General features: G+C 36.3%; 1 protein-coding gene and 1 non-coding gene across 2 annotated transcripts in view; both read right to left on the bottom strand.

Annotated features, from left to right (window-relative positions):
- Positions 1-5,792: 5,792 nt before the first annotated feature.
- The window catches only part of IPO7 (importin 7), a 47,629-nt gene continuing 31,578 nt past the window's right edge, over positions 5,793-21,843 (bottom strand). Inside the window, exons 13-25 of the mRNA XM_030331302.2 lie at positions 20,373-20,462; positions 19,794-19,959; positions 19,481-19,641; positions 17,551-17,679; positions 15,345-15,411; positions 15,140-15,265; positions 14,614-14,711; positions 12,783-12,878; positions 11,903-12,123; positions 11,612-11,817; positions 10,237-10,443; positions 8,819-8,935; positions 5,793-7,950 (exon numbers count right to left, since the gene is read on the bottom strand). Of these exons, the coding sequence (XP_030187162.1) occupies positions 7,853-7,950; positions 8,819-8,935; positions 10,237-10,443; positions 11,612-11,817; positions 11,903-12,123; positions 12,783-12,878; positions 14,614-14,711; positions 15,140-15,265; positions 15,345-15,411; positions 17,551-17,679; positions 19,481-19,641; positions 19,794-19,959; positions 20,373-20,462 (1,782 nt within the window). The 3' untranslated portion in view covers positions 5,793-7,852. The remainder of the gene's footprint in view (positions 7,951-8,818; positions 8,936-10,236; positions 10,444-11,611; positions 11,818-11,902; positions 12,124-12,782; positions 12,879-14,613; positions 14,712-15,139; positions 15,266-15,344; positions 15,412-17,550; positions 17,680-19,480; positions 19,642-19,793; positions 19,960-20,372; positions 20,463-21,843) is intronic.
- Positions 20,041-20,224, bottom strand: LOC115526632. Its single transcript, XR_003972681.1, has one exon. It is a non-coding gene; the product is annotated as a small nucleolar RNA SNORA23 (small nucleolar RNA).

Below are 21,843 nucleotides of genomic sequence, written 5' to 3'. Positions count from 1 at the left end.
TTAAGCGTCCGACTTCAGCCAGGTCACGATCTCGCGGTCCGTGAGTTCGAGCGCCGCGTCGGGCTCTGGGCTGATGGCTCAGAGCCTGGAGCCTGTTTCCGATTCTGTGTCTCCCTCTCTCTCTGCCCCTCCCCCGTTCATGCTCTGTCTCTCTCTGTCCCAAAAATAAATAAACGTTGAAAAAATTTAAAAAAAAAAATAAACATTTTTTTAAAAATTAAAAAGAACAAAGAAATGGTTTCTGGGAGAAGTTGTTATAGCTCACTTTACTAAATTCTGTAATAAATTTGAGTTTTTTTATCATGAATTTGTAGATTTTATTTTCAACACTAACAAATTTAAAACCAAACTAGTTTCTTGCTCTCCTCTGGGAGTTGTGGCTGTAGATGTGTCCTAGTCTCAGAATTTGTTAACTCATTGGTAAGGTAAAACCACTTATTTCACAGTGTAATTGGGAGGATATATGTAGAAGTATAGATATGATACAACTAGTCATGTTTTGTTAGTGGCTAATTGCACAATTTCCCTTATTTCAAGCTCATCTCTAATGCCAATATGAATGCATTTTTTTTTCTTTTTACCAACTATTGTTGGATCAATTTGTCAACCTTATTTGAAAAGATCACCCAATTAATGAGCTTCAGGGTTTACCAATTGTTAATGTGTGTTGTTTACTTTAGTGACAAACTAAAGGGAAAATAACACCCTCAATTTACAAAATATAAATCTTCTGAAGCCCCTTAAGATTCCAAGTGTCCTTCTGAAACTATCTCCATGACATTCTGACTATCATTTTGGCTTCTAATTATATTTACTTAAATCTGAAGTACAACATTACAGAAAAAGGAAAACCAATTAATATACATAGTAGATAGTGACCAGTCGAAGAATGCAACCAGTGGTTTTAACATGATTTTATTTTTCTGGGAAAACATTCTCTTGAGACAAGGTGGGATTTTTTTTAAGTGAAGTTCATGTCTCCAAATAAGCAGTATGATTGATACACCATTTTACAGAAAAACACTAAGTGCTGTAACTTTCTTGAGAAAAAAAGTTTGGCTCAGTCTTAAATTCTTAATACTATATATTACATCAGAAGATAAAGCAGAGCTACACCATTTATGGAAAACTACAGGTAGTAGGGCTGCTGTTAGGGTGATGAGATTTAAAATATGAATGGGGCACTTGGCTGGCTCAGTTGGTGGAATGTGTGACTCTTGATCTTGGAATCCTGGATTTGAGCTCTATCTTAGGCCTACAGTTACTTAATAAAAATTAAAAAATAAAGAATGAACTAGTAACAAAACAAAGTATGAGAGTACAATCCCTAAGATTGACTCCAATCTCTAGACTATTTACAACTGAATAACCATGAGTAAAACTGTTTTTACTTTAGGCACATTTCATGCTTTTTAGAGAACTTTACCCAAATTTGACTTAAGAAAACTGAAAATTGAGGGGCGCCTCGGTGGCTAAATCAGTTAAGCATCAGATTCGATTTCAGTTCAGGTCAGGATCGCACAGTTGGTGAATCCAGTCCCGCACTGACAACATGGAGCCAGCTTGGGATTCTCTCTCCCGGCTCCCGCCCGCCCCCCACCTCTGCCCTGATCACTCTAAAAGTAAATAAACTTAAAAAATAATATATTTTGAAAAAAAATGAAAATAGGGGTATTCATATAAAACTCACCATTTTGAACTATACTTGAGTAGTTTTTGGTATATTCACAAGACATGCAACCTAAAATATTTTCATCAGGGTACCTGGCTGGCTCGGTTGGACTCTTGATCTCAGGGTCGTGAGTTTGAGCCCCACATGGGTGTAGAGTTACTTAAATAAATAAAACCTAAAGAAAAAATAAAACATTGTCATCTTCACCAGAAGAAAACCTTCATCATCCATTAGCAGTCTTCATTCCCTTTCCCACTCCCACAACCACTAATTTGTCTCTGGATTTGACAATTCTAGACATTTCATATAAATGGAACATTTTGACTTGACTTCTTTCACTGTTTCAAGGCTCATCCACATTGTAGCATGTTAACAGTACTTACTTTTTATTGTTAATATCCAACTGGTTGTGACTATACATTTTGTTTATCCATCAATTAATGGTTATTTGGGTTTTCACCTTTTGGCTATAATGCTATGAACAATTATGTCCATGTTTTTGTGCAAACGTGTTTCATTTCTTGTGGGTATGTACATCTAGGAGCATTTCTGTGTTCCACTATTTTCAGTCTTCTGAGGAACTGCCAAACTTTTCTACAACAGGTAAGCATTCTCAGCAATTTGAGTGTGCCAGTTTCTCTACATCCTCTTCAAACTTGTAATTGTTCACCTTCTCGATGATAGACATGCTAATCGGTGTGAAATATCTCCTTGTGATTTCCCTAGTGGCCAGTGACATTCAGCATCTTTTCCTGATACAGGTCATTTCTTTGAAGAATTTTTTTTTTTTTTTTTTTTTTTTTAAATAAGCTCTGTGCCTAACATGGGGCTTGAACTCCTGAGCCCAAGATCAAGAATCGCATCTTCTACCAACTGAGTCAGCCAGGCCACCCAGGATTCCCTTTTCAATTGGGGTTTTTTTGTTGTTGAGTTGTAAAGGTCCTCTGGGTTGTCTTTTCACTTTGAAGCAGTTTAAAATTTTGATGAAGTTCAAGTCACCTATTTTAACCTTTTGTTGCTTGTGCTTTAGTGTTAGATCCAAGAAACCGTTGCCTAATTCAGAGTCACAAAGATTAATGCATTTTTTCCTAAGAGTTTCAAAGTTTGAGTGAGGTCTTATATGTAAATCTTTTAACCACATTTATGTACGGTGTGAGGGTACATACCCAGCTGTCTCAGAATCACTTGAAAAGATTATTTTCATATTGAATGGTCTTGGCACCCTTGTCAAAAATCAGTTGACTATAAACTTAGTTTTATTTCTTTATTCTCAACTTTATTCCATCAGTCAGCATAAAATGTCTATTCTTACACCAGTACCACTGTCATGGTTGAGTCCCTTGCATTTCCATACAATTTTACAATTATTTTGTCAATTCCTGTTAAAAAAAAAAAAAGTAGCTGGGATTTTTTTAGGGATTACACAGAATCTGTAGATCTGGGGAGTGTTGCCATCATGATACTTTCAACTCATGAATATGGGAGGTCTTTCCATTTAGGTCTTTTTCCAACAGCGTTTATAGACTTTATGTTCAGCTTCGCTAAATTTTTGATGCTATTATAAATGCAATTTTATTTTCATTGCTATTGTATAGGAATATAAGGGGTTTTTTTGAATATTAATCTTGTGTCTTGCAACTGTGATTAAGCCCTTAGCTCTTTTCTATATGTGGATTCCTATAAGTTTTCTACAAGATCATGTCATCTGCAAAGTTTCACTTCTTCCATTCCAATCTGAAAGGCTTTTATTTCTTCTTCTTGCCTAATTGCCCTGGCTACACAATCTCAGGTAAAATGTTGAACAGAATTGGCAACAGGTTACTTGCTTGTCTGGTTCTTGATTGTAGTTTTTATCCTTTCATCATTAGGTCCTTTAATTAGCTTTTTAAAAAAGGTTTTTGAGGGGCACCCTGGTGGCTCAGTAGCTTAAGCATCTGACTTCGGCTCAGTCATGATCTCATGGTTCATGAATTCAAGCCCCACATTGGGCTCTGTGCTGACAGCTCAGAGACTGAAGCCTGCTTTGGATTCTGTGTCTCCCTCTCTCTGCTCCTCCCCTGCTTGCACCCTCTCTCTCTCAAAAATAAATAAATAAATAAATAAATAAAAATAAAATTAAGAAAAAAAAGAGTTTTGGTAATGCCCTTTTTTCAGGTTGAGGAGTTCCCTTGTATTTCTAGCTTTAGTTCATTAAACGATTTTTTTTAATCTTTTATTTTTTAATGTTTATTTATTTTTTTTAATTTTTTTTTTCAACGTTTATTTATTTTTGGGACAGAGAGAGACAGAGCATGAATGGGGGAGGGGCAGAGAGAGAAGGAGACACAGAATCGGAAACAGGCTCCAGGCTCTGAGCCATCAGCCCAGAGCCCGACGCGGGGCTCGAACTCACGGACCGCGAGATCGTGACCTGGCTGAAGTCGGACGCTTAACCGACTGCGCCACCCAGGCGCCCCTGTTTATTTATTTTTGAGAGAGCAAGCATAAGTAGGGGAAGGACAGAGAGAGAGGCACAGAATCTGAAGCAGGCTCCAGGCTCTGAACTGTCAACTCAAACTCAGAGCCCAATGCAGGGCTTGAACAACCATGAAACATGGGATTATGACCTGAGCAGAAGTTGGATACTTAACCAATTGAGCCACCTAGGTGCCCCTAAAAACTCTTAAAGAGCACCTGGATAGTGGCTCAGTTGATTGTCTGATTCTTGATTTTGACTCAGGTCATGATCTTACAATTAAGAGACTGAGCCCCATGTTGGACTCTGCACTGTGGTGGAGACTACTTAAGATTCTCTCTCCCTCTCCCTCTGCCCTGCTTGCGTGCGCACATGCACTCCCTCTCAAAAAGAAAAAAAAAATCTTTTAAGACTCAGATAGGAAGCATTTAAATATAGGATTCAAATATTGAGTGTAACCGACAAATTTCAATCTATACACGAAAGCAAAATCTAGACGTATATATGATCACCTATGCTTTAAAAAAACCGAGAAAGGGAGGATTACTTCACAAAGAAGTTACTTAAAAGATACTTTCCCCTTACATACTGATAAAATCCCGGATTTCTAGCTGGGTATCTAGTTTCCCTTTGTAAGAACCACATGCACCAAAGTGCAATTCCAAGAGTGGCCAACCTCATCAAGGGTAAAATCTAGAATTTAGGCATGCTAATAAAGATTCACAGATACTCTTCACCAGAACTTAAAAGTATATAGAACAAAACTGACATTTTTATAATGGATAGGTTTTAATGTAATTTTAGGTCATTCATTTTACAAACATTTATGGAATGCCTACTATGCTTAAGGCATTGGGTTAGATCTTCCCAAAGATGTGGTTTAGTCCTATTAATACAGTTCTTAATGACCTTTTCTTCATGCTTGCTTCAGGGCCTACATCTGGGGCTGAATAAAGGCATATAGTCATAGGGTTGTGGTTTGGCCACCCCTGCTCTACACTCTGGTCCTTTCCAGAGGTGAGCACAGCAATCACTATCTTGATAAGGTGTGTAGCTTAGTAATCACCATTTATACCTGGAGAGAAACAGATTAACTTTTTTTAACAATGATAAATGAATATATTTTTAAAAAATAGATGGTTTAAGTTTACCAAAAAGTGAAGTTTCTATGCTTTCGCTGAAAGCCGTTAAACAAAACAAAAATTGAAACCTAAACCAAATCATAATTAACTTCTAGAAATTAAAAAGTTTAAGTTATAGGTTAGCGAAACTGTGGAAAAGGCTGTATATTGAATAAATACTATCTACATGCAACCAATTACAAGTCTGTAAATACTCTTGAAGTTATCCAAAGTTCTACAACCTTGTCCAGAAGCACTGACAAATACCAAGGTGCATAATCTGTAAAAAAAAAAAACACAACAACTATAATTTGATGTTAAATTTAAGGAAATACTGTGAATAACTGAGATATATATATTTGATACATTAGAAACTAACACTGGAGTACTAGTTAATATTCACGTCATTTAATTTTAAGGTCTTTACTTTCAATTAAAATCTGTAAATGGAGATTAGATTGTATGACAGAGGAGACAATAAAAATTCTCAAAGACATAACAATACGTTTTCTTGGAATAAAAGCTCAGCAAATGAGAATTTTCATACTGTGCATGGGAATAACTAAAACCTTTATTAGATATGGTTTTCCAATAACAATGTGAAAATTGGAATTATCAATTCAAAGAGCATTGAAGTCTGAAATTTAAAAAAGTAGACTAGATATTAAGGGATAAAAGGTAAAGGAAGACGAAAATGTTTAATACTATTCAATATATCCCCTCTGTACACAATGTTGCATATATACAACTACTCCATTTTAATTTTATTGATTTTTATATAATAGTGAAATCCCCTTAAGCAACCTTGGGTATACAGATGGTGTCCAACTTGGGGGAAAAAAGTAGAAACACACTTGATTAACAGTTTTCACCCACACATTTTAGACAGACAATTTTTTTTCTTTTTTTGCCAAGATTTTCATAGTAAATTCATAAATATAGGAAATACTTTCACTCCTTCAGTGTTAAAATAGAAAACCACACAGTGCCAACAGTAGTGGCTTAATTATTGGCATACAAGAAAAGCACAACACCAATGGGTTTTCTTCATTACGCATTTTAAATATCAATATGTGCATTTGTTTCATTTTTACAATTATAAATTTCCTAGTCTGTTATAGACAACAGCATTTAATAGTTTTGAATCCATTGAGATGTTGCTTTCAATTTGAAATATTGTGTGTATACATGTATATAAAAAAATAACCCAATGTATGACTCATCTGACAGATGTTCAAGATCAATAAAGGCTTATTTTTGAACATGCAGTTAGGAGAGAGGGAAGCAAGCCAACCTCTCCATTGTCTTTGTTGCTGGCTTGTTTTTGCAGTGGTATCAATAGTGGTTTTTGGAGGGAACCGTGTGCCTTCAGCCTATCTATCTAAGATCAGATACCACAATCAACAAGAGGGGTAGGAGAGATAAGGAGAGGGGGATATGGGCAGGTATTAAATGTTAAATTTTAGAAGTGTGCATTTTGCACTGTTTCCAGGTACAGGATAAAAACAGGCCAATAAGGAAAAAGTTTTATAATTAGGAAAAAACTGCAATCAAATCAAGACATAATAGCCGAATTAAGTTCTTTTAATAGATTGCATATATAGATGTTTAACCATACTCTTTTATCAACTCTTTAAGAGTAGAACTTTATATCCAATTTACATGCTTCAAATATCACCTTTCTTATTTGATACAGTAAGGTCTTGTATCCAAGTATCCACTTGTACACTGAGAGCTTTAAGAAAAAACAGGACACAGAGGGAGTTGCCATTTTTTAGCAGCAATGAAATATCACTAACCCCTTTTAACATACCGAATTCAAGTCACTATCAGAGGTGAGTGCACCACAAAGTCACCAGGTACAAAATTGCTAGTTCATTTTTAAATTAATAACTTGAAATTACCCCTGCCCCCCACCCCATTACATCCCTTCTTTTTATAAACAGCAAACATTTTGCTATTTTATACATAGGCTAGCAGGCTTGTTTCAATATGAAAGTGCTAATTCATTTACAGATTTGTTTTAATCAGTTATGTAGTGCTACAATAAATGTTCAATAATCTACATAGGAACAATCTTTGATGAATGAAAATGATGAAGATTGAATAAGGCTATCGATTACCTTATCTTATTTACATATAAAGAATAGATACCCAATGGTGAGGAAGAGACAGAAATCGGACAAATACTCATAGGTATAAAAATTACATCTACCTTTGAGCTTATACTGTAAATGAGACATTTTAAATAGTCCTGTAGCCCATGCCTATTTTTTCCTCAGAAAAAGAAAAGCTGCCTTCATGACATCCCCTCGTTTCAGATTTCCACAGTGTCACTTGAACTTTCAGTCAGAATCTTACTTTCTTCAAAAAATAAAGAAAATACAGCCCCCAAATTACCTCCCTCCCCCTCCCCCCTGCTGAAATCCCTCTGGTTTCTTTTTCAGTGCCAAGTTGCATGATCAGGTCCCACCTCCTGGGTTTTTTTTGTCCATCTATTGATCAATTAGTTTAGAGTAGATAACATGAACCAGTTCTGGAACCGCTACTAGGAGGAACACAAGCTCTTCACTACAATCACACAGCAGGAAACAAAGTGATAATTCAATTCATCCCTGGTGCCGGGCCTCCAAAATTGAAAGAACTTGGCACAACTGGAGCACTGAATTTGTATCCTCCATGCTTCTCAATCATTTTGGATTCTAAAAAAACAAGTACGTGGAAGTTTAATAGAGTATCTGATCTTCTTACCACTTTGAAGAAGAGAAGAAACTGACAGACATTAACAAAAGCTTATTAACCCACTAGTATTAGCTAGGAAGTTCCAAAGTTGTCCTCTTGCCCCTTCTCTTACATAGAAATAAAAGAGGGGTACATTATATGGAGAAGATAAACTCTACTGTTGTATGCTATAGACATTAGCCAACTTTCACTTTCTGATGTTAAAAAAATTTTTTTAATAAACCTTTCTGAGTCAAATACTAAATCAGGATTTAGTCTTCAAAGGGAGTAACAGCCAATGAATCTAGTGTTGGCAAATCCAAATATAAAATACCTTAATAAGAAGCTATGCTTTCTCTATAAGGAGGATACTTTTTATATTAAACTAGTTTGGCTAATGGTATTAAAACCTACAGAAAATTGTTAGGCTATATATTATCTAAAATGTCCTTTTCTAAAATGCATACTGAAATGTTTAAAGATGCTAAGATGTGATGATGTCTGGGATTTCCTTTAATATATTTCTAAGAAAATGCATAGTTTTCATAACCTAAAAACTTGTTTACACTTTTAATAGAACTTTCTACTATCAAGCCATCACCGTAAGCTTGAGCAACTTTATCAAAGCTACTGTATACTGAAAGTAGTCTCCAATTACACTTAAAATCAGTGCACTATGGGTAAAAACAGAATTCATTTCTTCATTCCTTCACATTTCCTTCCTTCAGAATTCCTATCACCTGCAACAATTGTAGCTTTTATATAATTTTATATCATTTAATATAAAGATTTTAGAGCTCTATCAAGTCATTAATTGCATTAAAGAGGGGTTGTGGTCAATTGACATACCATGGGCTGCTCTTCTTTGATCAGCCAGAGTTGCTATATCCTGTAACTGTTTTCTTTGCTCTTCATTAAGACCATGAGTCAAAGCCTGATACCACACAGGATTACGATTTTGTATAGCTATCAAAAAGAAAACAAGGGGAAAAAGGGAAATTATGAGAGGCCTGGTAGTTCCTTTCTATTCTGTTCCTTCTACTTCACCTCCAATACCGACATTCTGATCTACTTTATATTTTCCCAATAAGAGGTGAAGTTAACTTTATTTGTGATAGGGAGGAAAAATTCTGGTTTGGCTTATGCCTCAAAAAAATCTAATCATTCTCATAATTTATATCTCTAAGCAAATAAAGAATCAGAACTGAAACCAGGTCTTATATAATTAAGTAATAGAGTAGGGAAACTTTACAAGTACCTCAACCATTTAAAAGATTCAGAGTTAGGGGTGCCTGGGGGCTCAGTCGGCTGAGTGTCTGACTTCGGCTCAGGTCATGATCTCACAGTTCGTGGGTTTGAGCACCACATTGGGCTCTGTGCTATCAGCTCAGAGCTTGGAGCCTGCTTCAGATTCTGTGTCTGCTTCTCTCTCTGCTCTTCCCCTACTCATGCTCTGTCTCTCTCAAAAATAAATGAACATTAAAAATAATAATAATAAAATAAAGATTCAGAGTTAAAAGCAACTTGAAAATGATCAACTTGAAAAGCTACTGTGTTTCTGTAACCTTGTATCAAAAATGCTTTGTCATGGGATTGGAAGAGTAATGCCTTCGTTATCAGAAAATTTATTCTACATCAAAGTTCTCATAATATATAGAACTGACAGTCAACATAGTCGTTAACTGTGGAGAAAAGGGTGTTTCAAATATAGTGCCAATTTGAATTTCTTAAGCTGGATGGAACACTGATGTTATATTTTGTTGAAGTCCAAGTAAAAGATGGTAAAGCCACATACAATGTGCTACAGGAAAAAAGAAAAGGGATTCTAAGACCACTAATGTTAAAAATGGTCAAATTCTCCAAAGTTCATTATGGTTTTGGCCAGGAAAAAAAAAGATACACAAATACACAAACACACAACAAACAGAGGATACCTCTGGAAAATGCTGAAAGGCTAGGAATCAGAAGTGGGAAAGAGGAACTGTCATTGTATAAACTTTGAACTACACCATTTTCTTATAATGTGCATGTTTCAGCGTGACAATCTAAATAAAAGTAAAATAATAAAATGAGGCAATACTCTGAAACTCTATGGTAACAGTAGAAGTAACTTTGTATACTTTAGCTACCAATCCCTAAATCATATTCTAGTTTGGGTTTGATATACCTAAATCCCTTCTTTAAGTGACAGACACAAACAAGAACAGATGGATTCAGGAAAATGGATCATATAGACCTAGCTGAGTTACATATAAAAGTTGACTTACTTTGAAATATAGCTTTAAATATCTGATACTCATCAACAGGGTTATCTTCATCATCAATGATTGTGGAATAGCCTTCCAGAGCAGTCTCCTCAGCATCATCCTCTTCCCAGTCTTCATCATCTCCATCCTCCCCTGCTTGCTTAGCCAAAATCTCCAAATATTCTTGCCCATCTTCATCAATATCATCTTCATCACTCCCCAGTTCCTCTACCACAGAGTCATAAATAGGTGCGTTTGTTAACAGTATTCTGTTACTCAACAAAGTGACAGTGACCACAGTCAATAAATTACAAATCACAATTGAATAAATTCAAGTTTCAGGAAGTAGCGTTTAAATACTCAGCAACAGGGGCACTTGGTTAGGTGTCCAACTCTTGATTTTGGCTCATGATCTCATGGTTTGTGAGACCAAGCCCTGTGTCAGGCTCTGTGCTGACAGTGCAGAACCTGCTTGAGATTCTCTCTCTCTGCCCTTTCCCTGCTCACATACACGCTCTCTCAAAATAATGAAACAAATTATATATATATGTATATATATAAAATCAGCAATAGAATAAAAAATTTCTTTTTTAAAAATTTTATTTATTTATTTTTAATGTTTATTTATTTTTGAAACAGAGAGAGACAGAGCATGAATGGGGGAGGGCCAGAGAGAGAGGGAGACACAGAATCCGAAGCAGGCTCCAGGCTCTGAGCTGTCAGCACAGAGCCTGAGGTGTGGCTCAAACTCACGGACTGTGAGATCATGACCTGAGCTGAACTTGGATGCTTAACCGAATGAGCCACCCAGGCGCCCCTAGAATAAAAAATTTCTCCTAGAAATCCCAAGAAACCCAACCACAATTCTTAATACTAGAGGTCTGAAAAAGGATTACATAATATGAGATTCAGCACTTATTGTTCTCTGGAACTTATGGTATATACCAAACCAAATACCAATAAAAAAATTACAGTTTATGTTATATCCATAGAGTAGCTTTTGGGAGTTGTTTTTTTTTTTAAACCATTACCCAACTTTCTATCACTTTATACTCTTATAGTCTAGTGTTCTACAGATGAAATGTATTAGCCAACATCTAATTGACTTAATTTTATAGCGTAGGTATACTTAGGTGTTAGCGCTAACAGACGATAGATGTTTGCCCACACTAAAAACCATAAATGCCTAGAACTGCTTTACATGTTGGAGATCTATTCAAAGTTCCTGCCTTCATACACCTTACTCTATTTGGAAGATAAGGCAGTCTTTCTATGAATGAATGAACATGAAAGCATTTGGCTATGATCCATATTTCTTTAGGAGACAGGCTAAAAAACAAGTCCAATGATATTTCGAAGTCGGTAAGTCTGGCTTCCTCCACCACAAATTCCTTACCGGTTTCATCATCATCTTCAGCTTCATCATCATCATCACTGTCATTTTCGTGTTCTGCATGGCAAGCATATGCTCTTTTTAATCCATTAAATAAAAGGATAAAAGCTGGCAAAATCTGTCCAGAAACCTGATTTAAAACTTGTGGTATTTGTTCCATATCAATAAGAGCACACAGGCCCAGAACACACATCTTTCTGTCATGAAGCCTAAAAAATAAAATATTTTCTTTTTTTTAATAAGCAGAGTTTCTCACCAAGTTAAATAAACAAAGATCCAATGTATGTCACTTACCCCAAGAAACAATCAACATCATTAAGCCACTGTGTAATAAAATGATTTGTAACTGGTTCAACATTATTAGGGAAACGAAGATTTTCTAAGGTGTTCAGAAGGAGATGTGGATTATAATACAAAGCTGCAATGGCAACTTGCAGGCACATTGTCCGAAGTTCACTTGTCTTCACCTCTCTTGTCAGTCTCTCTAAAGCTGCTTCCACAAATAAGGGAATGCACTATAAAGAGCAAAATATTCCAAAACTGTTAATAGTAATCTAACCATCCTACCCATATTAACTTGTTGCCTCAACCAACTTCTTTTTATCCCCATTGGATGACCCAATAGTTCATATTGTTGAGGGATTCACTGAGAAGTCTAACTTTAGAGAAGACAAATCTTCACTGAGCCTCACCACAATAGCCAGGTGGATTCACAATATTCTTACTAATAACCTTATTGTAGTAATCACTCCACAATATATGTGTATCAATTCATCATATTACACACCTTAAACTTATATAACATTATGTTTGAATTATATCAATAGAGCTGGAAGAAAAACTACTGAAACTGACCATGGAAATTTAACAACTAAGTCTTTCTTACTGTGAAGTAATAATGTGGCAAACAATACTCCACAGCATACTATTAAAAAAAAAATCTCACTCTGCATGATAACAAGTAGCCATAAAACTTGTCATATTTTCAGACATACTAAACATATGATCATTATATATTAACTTTAAGCCAACAATTAAAAAAACGTTATCTACAGTGTCATAATAAATAATAACATACAAAATATACAAAAAATACCCCAAAAGAAAAAAACTGGAGGGAAAGATTATCTCTCTGAAGCCTCAGATAGGAAACATTAATCATTGCCTCACTGACCTGGTCAATGCCACGCCCTTTGCACTGTAGAATGATGACCTCTAACAATTTTGCTGCATGACACTCTGCATCTTCTCCTGCAACTCCTGTAAGAACCTGATCAATACAGAATATAAAACTGCAATGAGGCATCATGAAACCTTTAAATCAAGGAATTTCTCTGTCCCCTGTCTAGTCTCTGGAGTTTTTCTTAAGATATTCTAATTCATATATATGATTGCAATATTTATTACACAGACTATAATCTAAAACAACAGTGAGGATTTGGGAATTACTGGTTGGTCTTATTTCAGCACTCTTACCTCCTGGTCTAATCAAATCACTTCCCCTATAGTGTCATTCTGGATCACTGCATGTTGAAAACTACTATCTTCTCATACAACCCTGGTAGCTAAAGCACCATACCTTTCTTAAGGATATCTGGCTTTTATGTAAAGTGAAAATAAAAAAAGAAAGAAAAATAATAAATTTTAAGAAGCTAACATTGCTAGGAAAGCCTTTTCTCTACATAAATCTCACAAAATAAAAAATAGTGTCATTGAAGTGAGAGAGAAGAAAAGGCAGCCTGTTGATGGTAAATGCTGTTCCCAGACAAGAAATTTTTGGACTTGTGCTAGTTAGCGTTAGAGGACTCGAAGTGTTAAGGATAACTTCTGGAAAAGGCAAATAAATGGTATGGATATCAATATTCCCAGAGTAGTAACATAAACTGTGTAACTGGCAATAAATAATAATATACCAGATAATGATTTTGTGATGAAGTGTTCAAAAAGAAAAGGATCAACGAGACAAGCCCATCTAAAAAATGCCATAGAACAAAATCATTTTTTTAAATGCTTGGTATTAAACACCCTGCTGCCTCTCAACACTGATAGAACTGCAAATGCTACTCAATTATATTGACTGATAATGAAGGACCCCAATTCAAAGATTTTATTCCCTACCTTCTGTTTAAGAAAAACATTATATAAAACTAACTAACTGGGGTGCCTGGGTGGCTCAGTCCATTAAATGTCCAACTTCTGATTTTGGCTCAGGCCGTGATCTCACCGTTTGTGGGTTCAAGCCCTGAATCGGGTTCTGTGCTTGGGATTCTCTCTCTCTCTCTCTCTCTCTCTCTCTCTCTGCTCCTCCCCAACTCATGCTCTCTCTCTCTCAAAAATCAATAAACATAAAAAAAAAGTTACATTCACCATACACTTACTTGTGATTTTCCAAGAAATGGCACAGTACTATTTGACTTTCATTTTAAATAAATCCTTGACTTTTGCTTTGGATTCTGTGTCTCCCTCTCTTTCTGCCCTTCCCCTGCCCACACTCTCTCTCTCTCTCTCTTTCTCTCTCTCTCTCTCTCTCACTCAAAAATAAACAAACATTAAAAAAAAAAATCCTTGGCTTTTACAATCTTGCTATTTACTAAATAACTTTCGTATAGTCTCCATAAACCTGTAACCTCCAAGAATTTTCTGTATAATAAACACTTCTAACTATTCCTGATCCTTTCAAGTATCTCTCAAATCAGTTCTTTCCTTCTTTTGAATCAAAGCCTAGCAAAGAACTAGGCTAAGGTAAGTTCCAGGCACTCTAAAATTCAAAAAAACTTTGTAACTCCAATTAAATGTCAGGGCAGACAGAAGACAAACACTTGTCAAAGCCATTACTGTGGCATCTAGAACCCAGTCTTTTTTAGTTTATAGCTTTTAAAGCCCTTATTCTGTCAGACCCATATATTTGCCATAATGTATCATGTATCTTCATTCTTCACAATGGCATACTTTTTGTAGTACCAGCCTGATGAAATATATCCTTACATTTACTAAAAATGACCTACCTTTTTACACATACTATATATCATTTCAAGATACTTGGTATCCGACAGAAGTGTGTCTGTATCAACTGTTACGTAATTATGAAGCAGAGGCATCATATCTGTATTAATAAAAAGCATAAAAACATTAAAAATGAATTAAACGAAAAAATTAATAAAATTTAAATATCTTTACTAATATAAATGCTTTGTTTCTGAAAAAATCTCCTTAGAAGAAGAAAGCAAATATGAGACCGTCTGGTCCCTTATAGTTGGTCTGTATTATACAAAGATGATTATTATACAAAAAAGACTAATAGGGGGCAGGAAGGTGAGAATATGTGTTAAAGAAAACAAACCTAAAAGGATAACTAAATCAAATATAAAACGGGTATCAATGTTATTGTCCTTGAGCATTAACTGCTAGTGATAACATCTAAACAATGGAGCACTTATAATACTTAAAAGCATATGTTTAAATTATATACTAAAAATGAATCAAATTGGGGGAAATCCTCAGTATTTCTACTGAGTTACTGACTTGACTTACCTGTAAAGTAATCAAACCCATCTTGCTGAAAAACCTCAAATACCAAAGGTAGTAGCTGCCACATTTGTGGAGATACTTGTTGACAAGTCAAACTATGTGCTAAAGAGAAGATCTCCTCATAGAATTCTAAAAGAGAGTATGGAGTCATTAGGACAATGCTTGCTGATGTAAAAAAGCAGCAAATTTTAAACACAGAGGTATATACCTAAGACATGCTGTTGTAAAACAGTTCCAATGACCTGTAAGCAGATGCCCTCAAGCTGCTGGGTTATCTGAAAGAGGAGAAAACAAATTGTATGTAACTGTCCCACACCACTGAATAAATTATTAAATAACATAAATGTAATTCACTGCTTATTGAAATATATAGTATTTTAAGAAATCATTTTAAATCTTTGCTTTGAGGGGCGCCTGGGTGGCGCAGTCGGTTAAGCGTCCGACTTCAGCCAGGTCACGATCTCGTGGTCCGTGAGTTCGAGCCCCGCGTCGGGCTCTGGGCTGATGGCTCGGAGCCTGGAGCCTGTTTCTGATTCTGTGTCTCCCTCTCTCTCTGCCCCTCCCCCGTTCATGCTCTGTCTCTCTCTGTCCCAAAAAAATAAATAAACGTTGAAAAAAAAAAAAAATTTAAATCTTTGCTTTGAAGTGACTCATAAAATTGTGGGTCAATAAGGAATTTAAATTTAATGAAATACCATTATGATGAAACAAACAAAGACAATAATGTGTAGTTTACCTAAAAAAGAAAACATAATATCCTAGGAAAATGTGAATAATTATGAAAATAAAGGAGCCACATCATTTTGCAAATAGATTACAGACCTTTTTGTGTTTATATATAGATTATCGCAGTCCAGACATCACTGTCAGTGGCTTACAGCAAAATTATTTGAAAGACGGCATTATTTCTACCACTCCAATGCTTAAGTCACCTCTATTTATGTAATTACAGTAGATATAGTGAACCATGCCCCAAGCCATTTAAGAAAGACTGAAAATACAAACTGCTCTTTAATTGTCATTATGGTCCTCAATCAGATCCCAAATCCCTGGAAGGCATCAGAATGTTTAAAAAGTGGGGAGACGAGACAATAAAATTTACTAATTGGGTATAGAACCAGGACATCCATTTCAAATACATATACTTACAACATTTTCACCTCTTCAAATATATAGTGAAAACTGATTTGTTAACCACAAGGCAGCTACAGAATTCCTCATGGCTTCTACCTATTTCCAATTATAATATAGAATATAAATAGCTTACAAAAAATTTCATATTGCAAAAGGCAATTCACAGATAACCTGAAAACATGATTTATGCATATAAATATCTGCACTGGAATTCTAAACACCAAATTCAGGACACTGGTTATTTCCAAGGGAAAGAAGTAGGGAAATAAGATTGCGAAGTGGTACCCCAAGGGCCTTGATTACATCTATCTGAAATTGCTTTTGTTATCAGAAATAAAGTTTAGGGGCGCCTGGGTGGCACAGTCGGTTAAGCATCCGACTTCAGCCAGGTCACGATCTTGCGGTCCGTGAGTTCGAGCCCCGCGTCGGGCTCTGGGCTGATGGCTCAGAGCCTGGAGGCTGTTTCCGATTCTGTGTCTCCCTCTCTCTCTGCCCCTTCCCCGTTCATGCTCTCTTTCTGTCCCAAAAATAAATAAACGTTGAAAAAAAAAAAAAAAGAAATAAAGTTTAAAGGATATCCTATGAAATTTTAAAATCTAATATACTTAGGTGGTGGTTAAAGGGTTTTATTGGTTTTGTTTTTCTCTGTTCTTTATCCTTTATGTTTTAAATTATTTCATTTTTATTTTTTTTTAATGTTTATTTAATTTGAGGGGCATGCCTGGGTGGCTCAGTCAGTTAAATATTCGACTCTTGATTTCAGTTCAGGTCATGATCTCACAGTTCATGGGTTTGATGCCCACATTGGGCTCTGCACTGACAGTGTGGAGCCTTTTTGGGATCTTCTCTCTACCTCCCCCACTTGCTCTCTCAAAAATAAATAAATAAACTTTAAAAATATATGAAGTTTATTTAATTTGAGAGAGTACGCATGTGAGCTGGGCAGGGACAAAGAGTCAAGAGTCAGGAGTTGGGACGCTTAACTGACTGAGCCACTCAGGTGCCCCAAATTATTTCATTAGAAAAAAATTCATGATTACAATTCTCTTTCCAAAAGATAACTGTGTAAGAAGAAAACTTGAAAGATGATGGTAATGGTAGCACAACAATGTGTGCTTAAAACCACTGAACTATTTACTTAAAAATGGCTAAGATGGTAAATTTTATGTTATGTGTAGTATATCATAATTAATAAACAAAAGCAGTAGTACAGTTGAAGAATGGCTCTAAATTCCCTAAAACCTGAATCAAAACCTTGTAACACTGGATCATTTTCTTACCTCTTTATGATCTTCAACTACACTAAGAAGTGTGTCAATGGTATTCAGGATTCCCATAGCAGTAACTGCTTTGTCATCACTTCCTTCTTCATCTGGCCCAGTCTGGATTACCTGATTAAATGTCATTGCCTAGGTTCAAAAGAATATAACTTAGGCTTACCATTAAAGCAGTATAAACACATTTTGGTCTAAAACTTCATTTTTAAAATGTTCTCACTGGGACAGAAAAACCAATCAATATCACCAAACTGGTTAATAATAATTAAGAGCCTGGCTCTACAATCAAACAAATGGCTCTGCCATTGAGTAGGTGATCTTAAAGTTACTTGACCTGTTAGTCCTAACATCTCATTTGAGAAATTTATGATAGAGAACTGTGAGGATTAAAAGAGGCAAGGCTGGGGCGCCTGGGTGGCGCAGTCGGTTAAGCGTCCGACTTCAGCCAGGTCACGATCTCGCGGTCCGTGAGTTTGAGCCCCGTGTCAGGCTCTGGGCTGATGGCTCAGAGCCTGGAGCCTGTTTCCGATTCTGTGTCTCCCTCTCTCTCTGCCCCTCCCCCATTCATGCTCTGTCTCTCTCTGTCCCAAAAATAAATAAACGTTGAAAAAAAAAAAAATTAAAAAAAAAAAAAAAAGAGGCAAGGCATAGAAAGTGCTTAATATTATGAGTATTTTTATTAATTTTACTGGCTAACATTCAACAATGCCCAGATACAGGTATATTAATCAAGGTTTTTTGTTATAAAATTCCATCATTTTCAAAGAAACTTCTGGAAGTAAAGGGTGGAGTCATAGCTAATAATGCACAGGGTGCCTAGGGGACACAGTCTGTTGAATGTCTGACTTTTCTTTTTATTAATGTTTATTTACTTTTGAAAGAGAGAGAGAGAGAGAGCACGTGCGCACCATGCACATGTGCGTGGGAGGGGCAGAGAGAGAGGGAGATAGAATCCCAAGCAGGCTCCATGTTGTCAGCACAGAGCCTGACCCGGGGCTTGAACCCACGAACCACGAGATTATGACCTGAGCTGAAATCAAGAGTTGGACACCTAATCAACTGAGCCACCCAGGCACCCCAAGTGTCTGACTCTTGATTTCTTTTTGGCTGAGGTCATGAGTCCAGGGTCGTGGGATTGAGTCCACCCTCAACGTGTAGCCTGCTTGGCATTGTCTCTCTCCCTCTGCCCCTCTCCCCCACTCACACTCTCAATCTCCAAAATATTTTTAAAAGGGGGGAGGGGTGTGCCTGGGTGGTTCAGTTAGTTGAGTGTCTAACTCTTGGTTTTGGCTCAGGTCATGATCTCACAGCTCTGTGGGTTCAAGCTCCATGGTATTCAAGTACTGCACTGCCAGTGCAGAGCCTGCTGGAGATTCTCTCTCTCCCTCTCTCTAACTCATGCTATCTCTCTCTCAAAATAAATAGACTTGGGAAAAAAAAAAAGAAAAACACCCCCCCCACCCCAGTGTGTTGTGGAGGTGTACACTTGAAGGGTGAATCCCAGATCCACCGTTCTAGCTTTGGCAAGTTACTTAACCTTTTAATAGTTCACACCTTCTCTCAGTTAGGAATATTCCTGGGGCGCCTGGGTGGATCGGTTGGTTAAGAACAGATTCTTGATCTCAGCTCAGGTCATGATCTCATGGTTCATGGGTTCGAGCCCCACGTTGGGTTCTGCACTGACACCGCAGAGCCTGCTTGGGATTCTCTCTCCTTCTCTCTCTGTCCCTACCCTGCTTGCAGTCTCTTTCTCACAATAAACTTAAAAAAAAAAAAAAAAAAAAAAAAAAAGGAATATTCTTCACATAGGACTGTGAAAGTACTAAATGAGCCTAAATATATGTCAGAGGCTTAGAACACTACCTGATACACAGTACACTCTGAAAATATTTGTTGTAAGTAATGAATAAGTGATTGGTTCAAAAAAACATACCAAATGCTGTGTCATTTCTACTGCAATAGGAGTAACTTCTTCACTATACTCGCAGATCATTTTCTGAATTACATTGGTAAGATCATCATTTTCTGTTTCTCTTATAATATGAAGAAGAGCCTGCATTACAGGTCTGATGAATGGCGTGATATATTCTTTAGCTGTGAGAAAAAAAATTGGAAACAAAACTCCTTAAAACCTTATATATATCAAAGAATAAACATAGGCACCTTCACAAGGTATCAAGTTCCTAAGATGCCTTGTACAATTATGTATAAAAACACTGTACTATTTTTGAGATAAAATCCTTTACCCTTTTCTTGATTGCTGATCAACACTTGAAGTGCAATGGCAGCTTCCACTTTCACAGGCATTTCCCTATCATCTATCAGACATCTTCGAGTCAGCTCTAAGGCCGTTTGCAGATTCTGGTCACTTTTGAACTTCACTTCACAAAAGTAGTGAAGGACCCAGCAAGCCTTTTTAAAAAAATGCAATGAGTTACTATAGATATCCTATATTAAATTGCCACAAGCTACAGTACCTCTATTCCCAAAGTTTTTTGTGTGGGAATCTGGAGGCTGGCCAGTGGTAGAGATGTCCAAAGAGACAACACTAGACCAGTACTATGATCCCAACTTACTCTTTGGCTGCATGATGTTTGTGTGGATAGCAAGATCTGAATGCAAAACACAGGCAGACACTGCTATCAGACACAGATGAAAACTATGCACACATTATATCAGCCATTTAAATACTTACATGAAACAGAAGTCTAACATGAAATATGGCTTTTAAGGTGAGCATTAAAAAGTTTCCACATAAAAGTCCACATAAGCAGTTATTCATTACAAGACAAAAATGTATAAATTAATACAGCTTTAACACATACCCTCGCTCTCATATAGCCTAGTTCACTGCTGAAGAGAGGGAATACGTGATTCTGCAACATGTATTCCATCTGATCTTTGTAGATCTTTTTCTGTCAATATAAACAACAATTATTTTTGAAAGAATTCCAAATGTAATCATCTTAAATACCAAATAAATACCAGGGCGCCTGGGTTGGCGCAGTCGGTTAAGCGTCCAACTTCAGCCAGGTCACGATCTCGCGGTCCGTGAGTTCGAGCCCCGCGTCAGGCTCTGGGCTGATGGCTCAGAGCCTGGAGCCTGTTTCCGATTCTGTGTCTCCCTCTCTCTCTGCCCCTCCCCCGTTCATGCTCTGTCTCTCTCTGTCCCAAAAATAAATAAAAAACGTTGAAAAACAAAATTTATAAAAAAAAAAAATCACTACTGATGTCAAACCATACATTTATTCTGATTCTTTGTACCTCAGTATCAATATCTAATTTTCTCATTCTCAAACGTAACCATCAAAAAACACAGAATACCTTTTCTTTCATCTTTTTACCTCATTTACTTAGAAAACAATTACACCAAATCTTAACAGTAATTATGTTTGAAGGATGGAAGTGTGGTTAATTTTATTCCTTACCTTATAATAACTATCACAATGAAAAAAACCTCTCTGGAAAAGTTCTAAAGGAATATAACATACACTGAGAAAAGACCTTGCTTTCAAGGTAATCTGGATATCTAAAAAGACTCTCATTAGTCTTAAAGTAGGGTCTTTTCTAAGTGGTAACAAGCTTTTAAGAGTTCCTGGAATTGCATATTACATCAACATTAAAAACTAATAAACACTTCAAGAACTGAAGACTAAGACATGGGAACTAAATGCAATGTGGGATCCTGGACTGGTCATGGACCAGAAAAAAGGACATTAGAGGGAATTCTTGCAAAACATGAAAGGGGTCTGTAAGATTAGTGAATAGTATCCCAGCAACATTAATTTCCTGGTTGTGAGAACTGTGGATGGCTATCTAAGATGGTAGGTAACATTAGGGAAGAGTAATGAGAACTATTTTTGCAATTTTTCAGTGAGTCTAAAATTACCTAAAAATAAAAAGACAGAAAAATCTGAACTTGCCAAGATCACTCACTCAAGATTCCCAGCCTTCCATACAACAAATAACCATTGTCTTTAATTTATAAACTAACAGAAGGATGGATAGACAGATATAGAAAAGCTGAAAAATACACAAAATATACCTACAAATGGTGACATGGAACAAGGTTCCTGTAACCCAGGGTCATTATTTACTAGAAAATTTATGTCACAAAAAGCATGATGTTCCTAAGTTGCAAATGGATACATTCATGTTTATAAATTTCCTTAAAAGATAAATTTTTCAAAGAGAAAACCCCACTATTTTACAATTACCTTGCAATATGAAAATAACTCCTACAAAAAGAAGTATCTTCAGCATAAGCAGCAAAAGAAAATATTAACTGGACATAAT

This window comes from Lynx canadensis, chromosome D1 (genome assembly GCF_007474595.2).
Source record: "Lynx canadensis isolate LIC74 chromosome D1, mLynCan4.pri.v2, whole genome shotgun sequence".
Lineage (NCBI taxonomy): Eukaryota > Metazoa > Chordata > Mammalia > Carnivora > Felidae > Lynx > Lynx canadensis.
The sequence above is the reverse complement of the archived record's forward strand: the minus strand, read 5'-3'. Positions and strand labels throughout refer to the sequence as shown.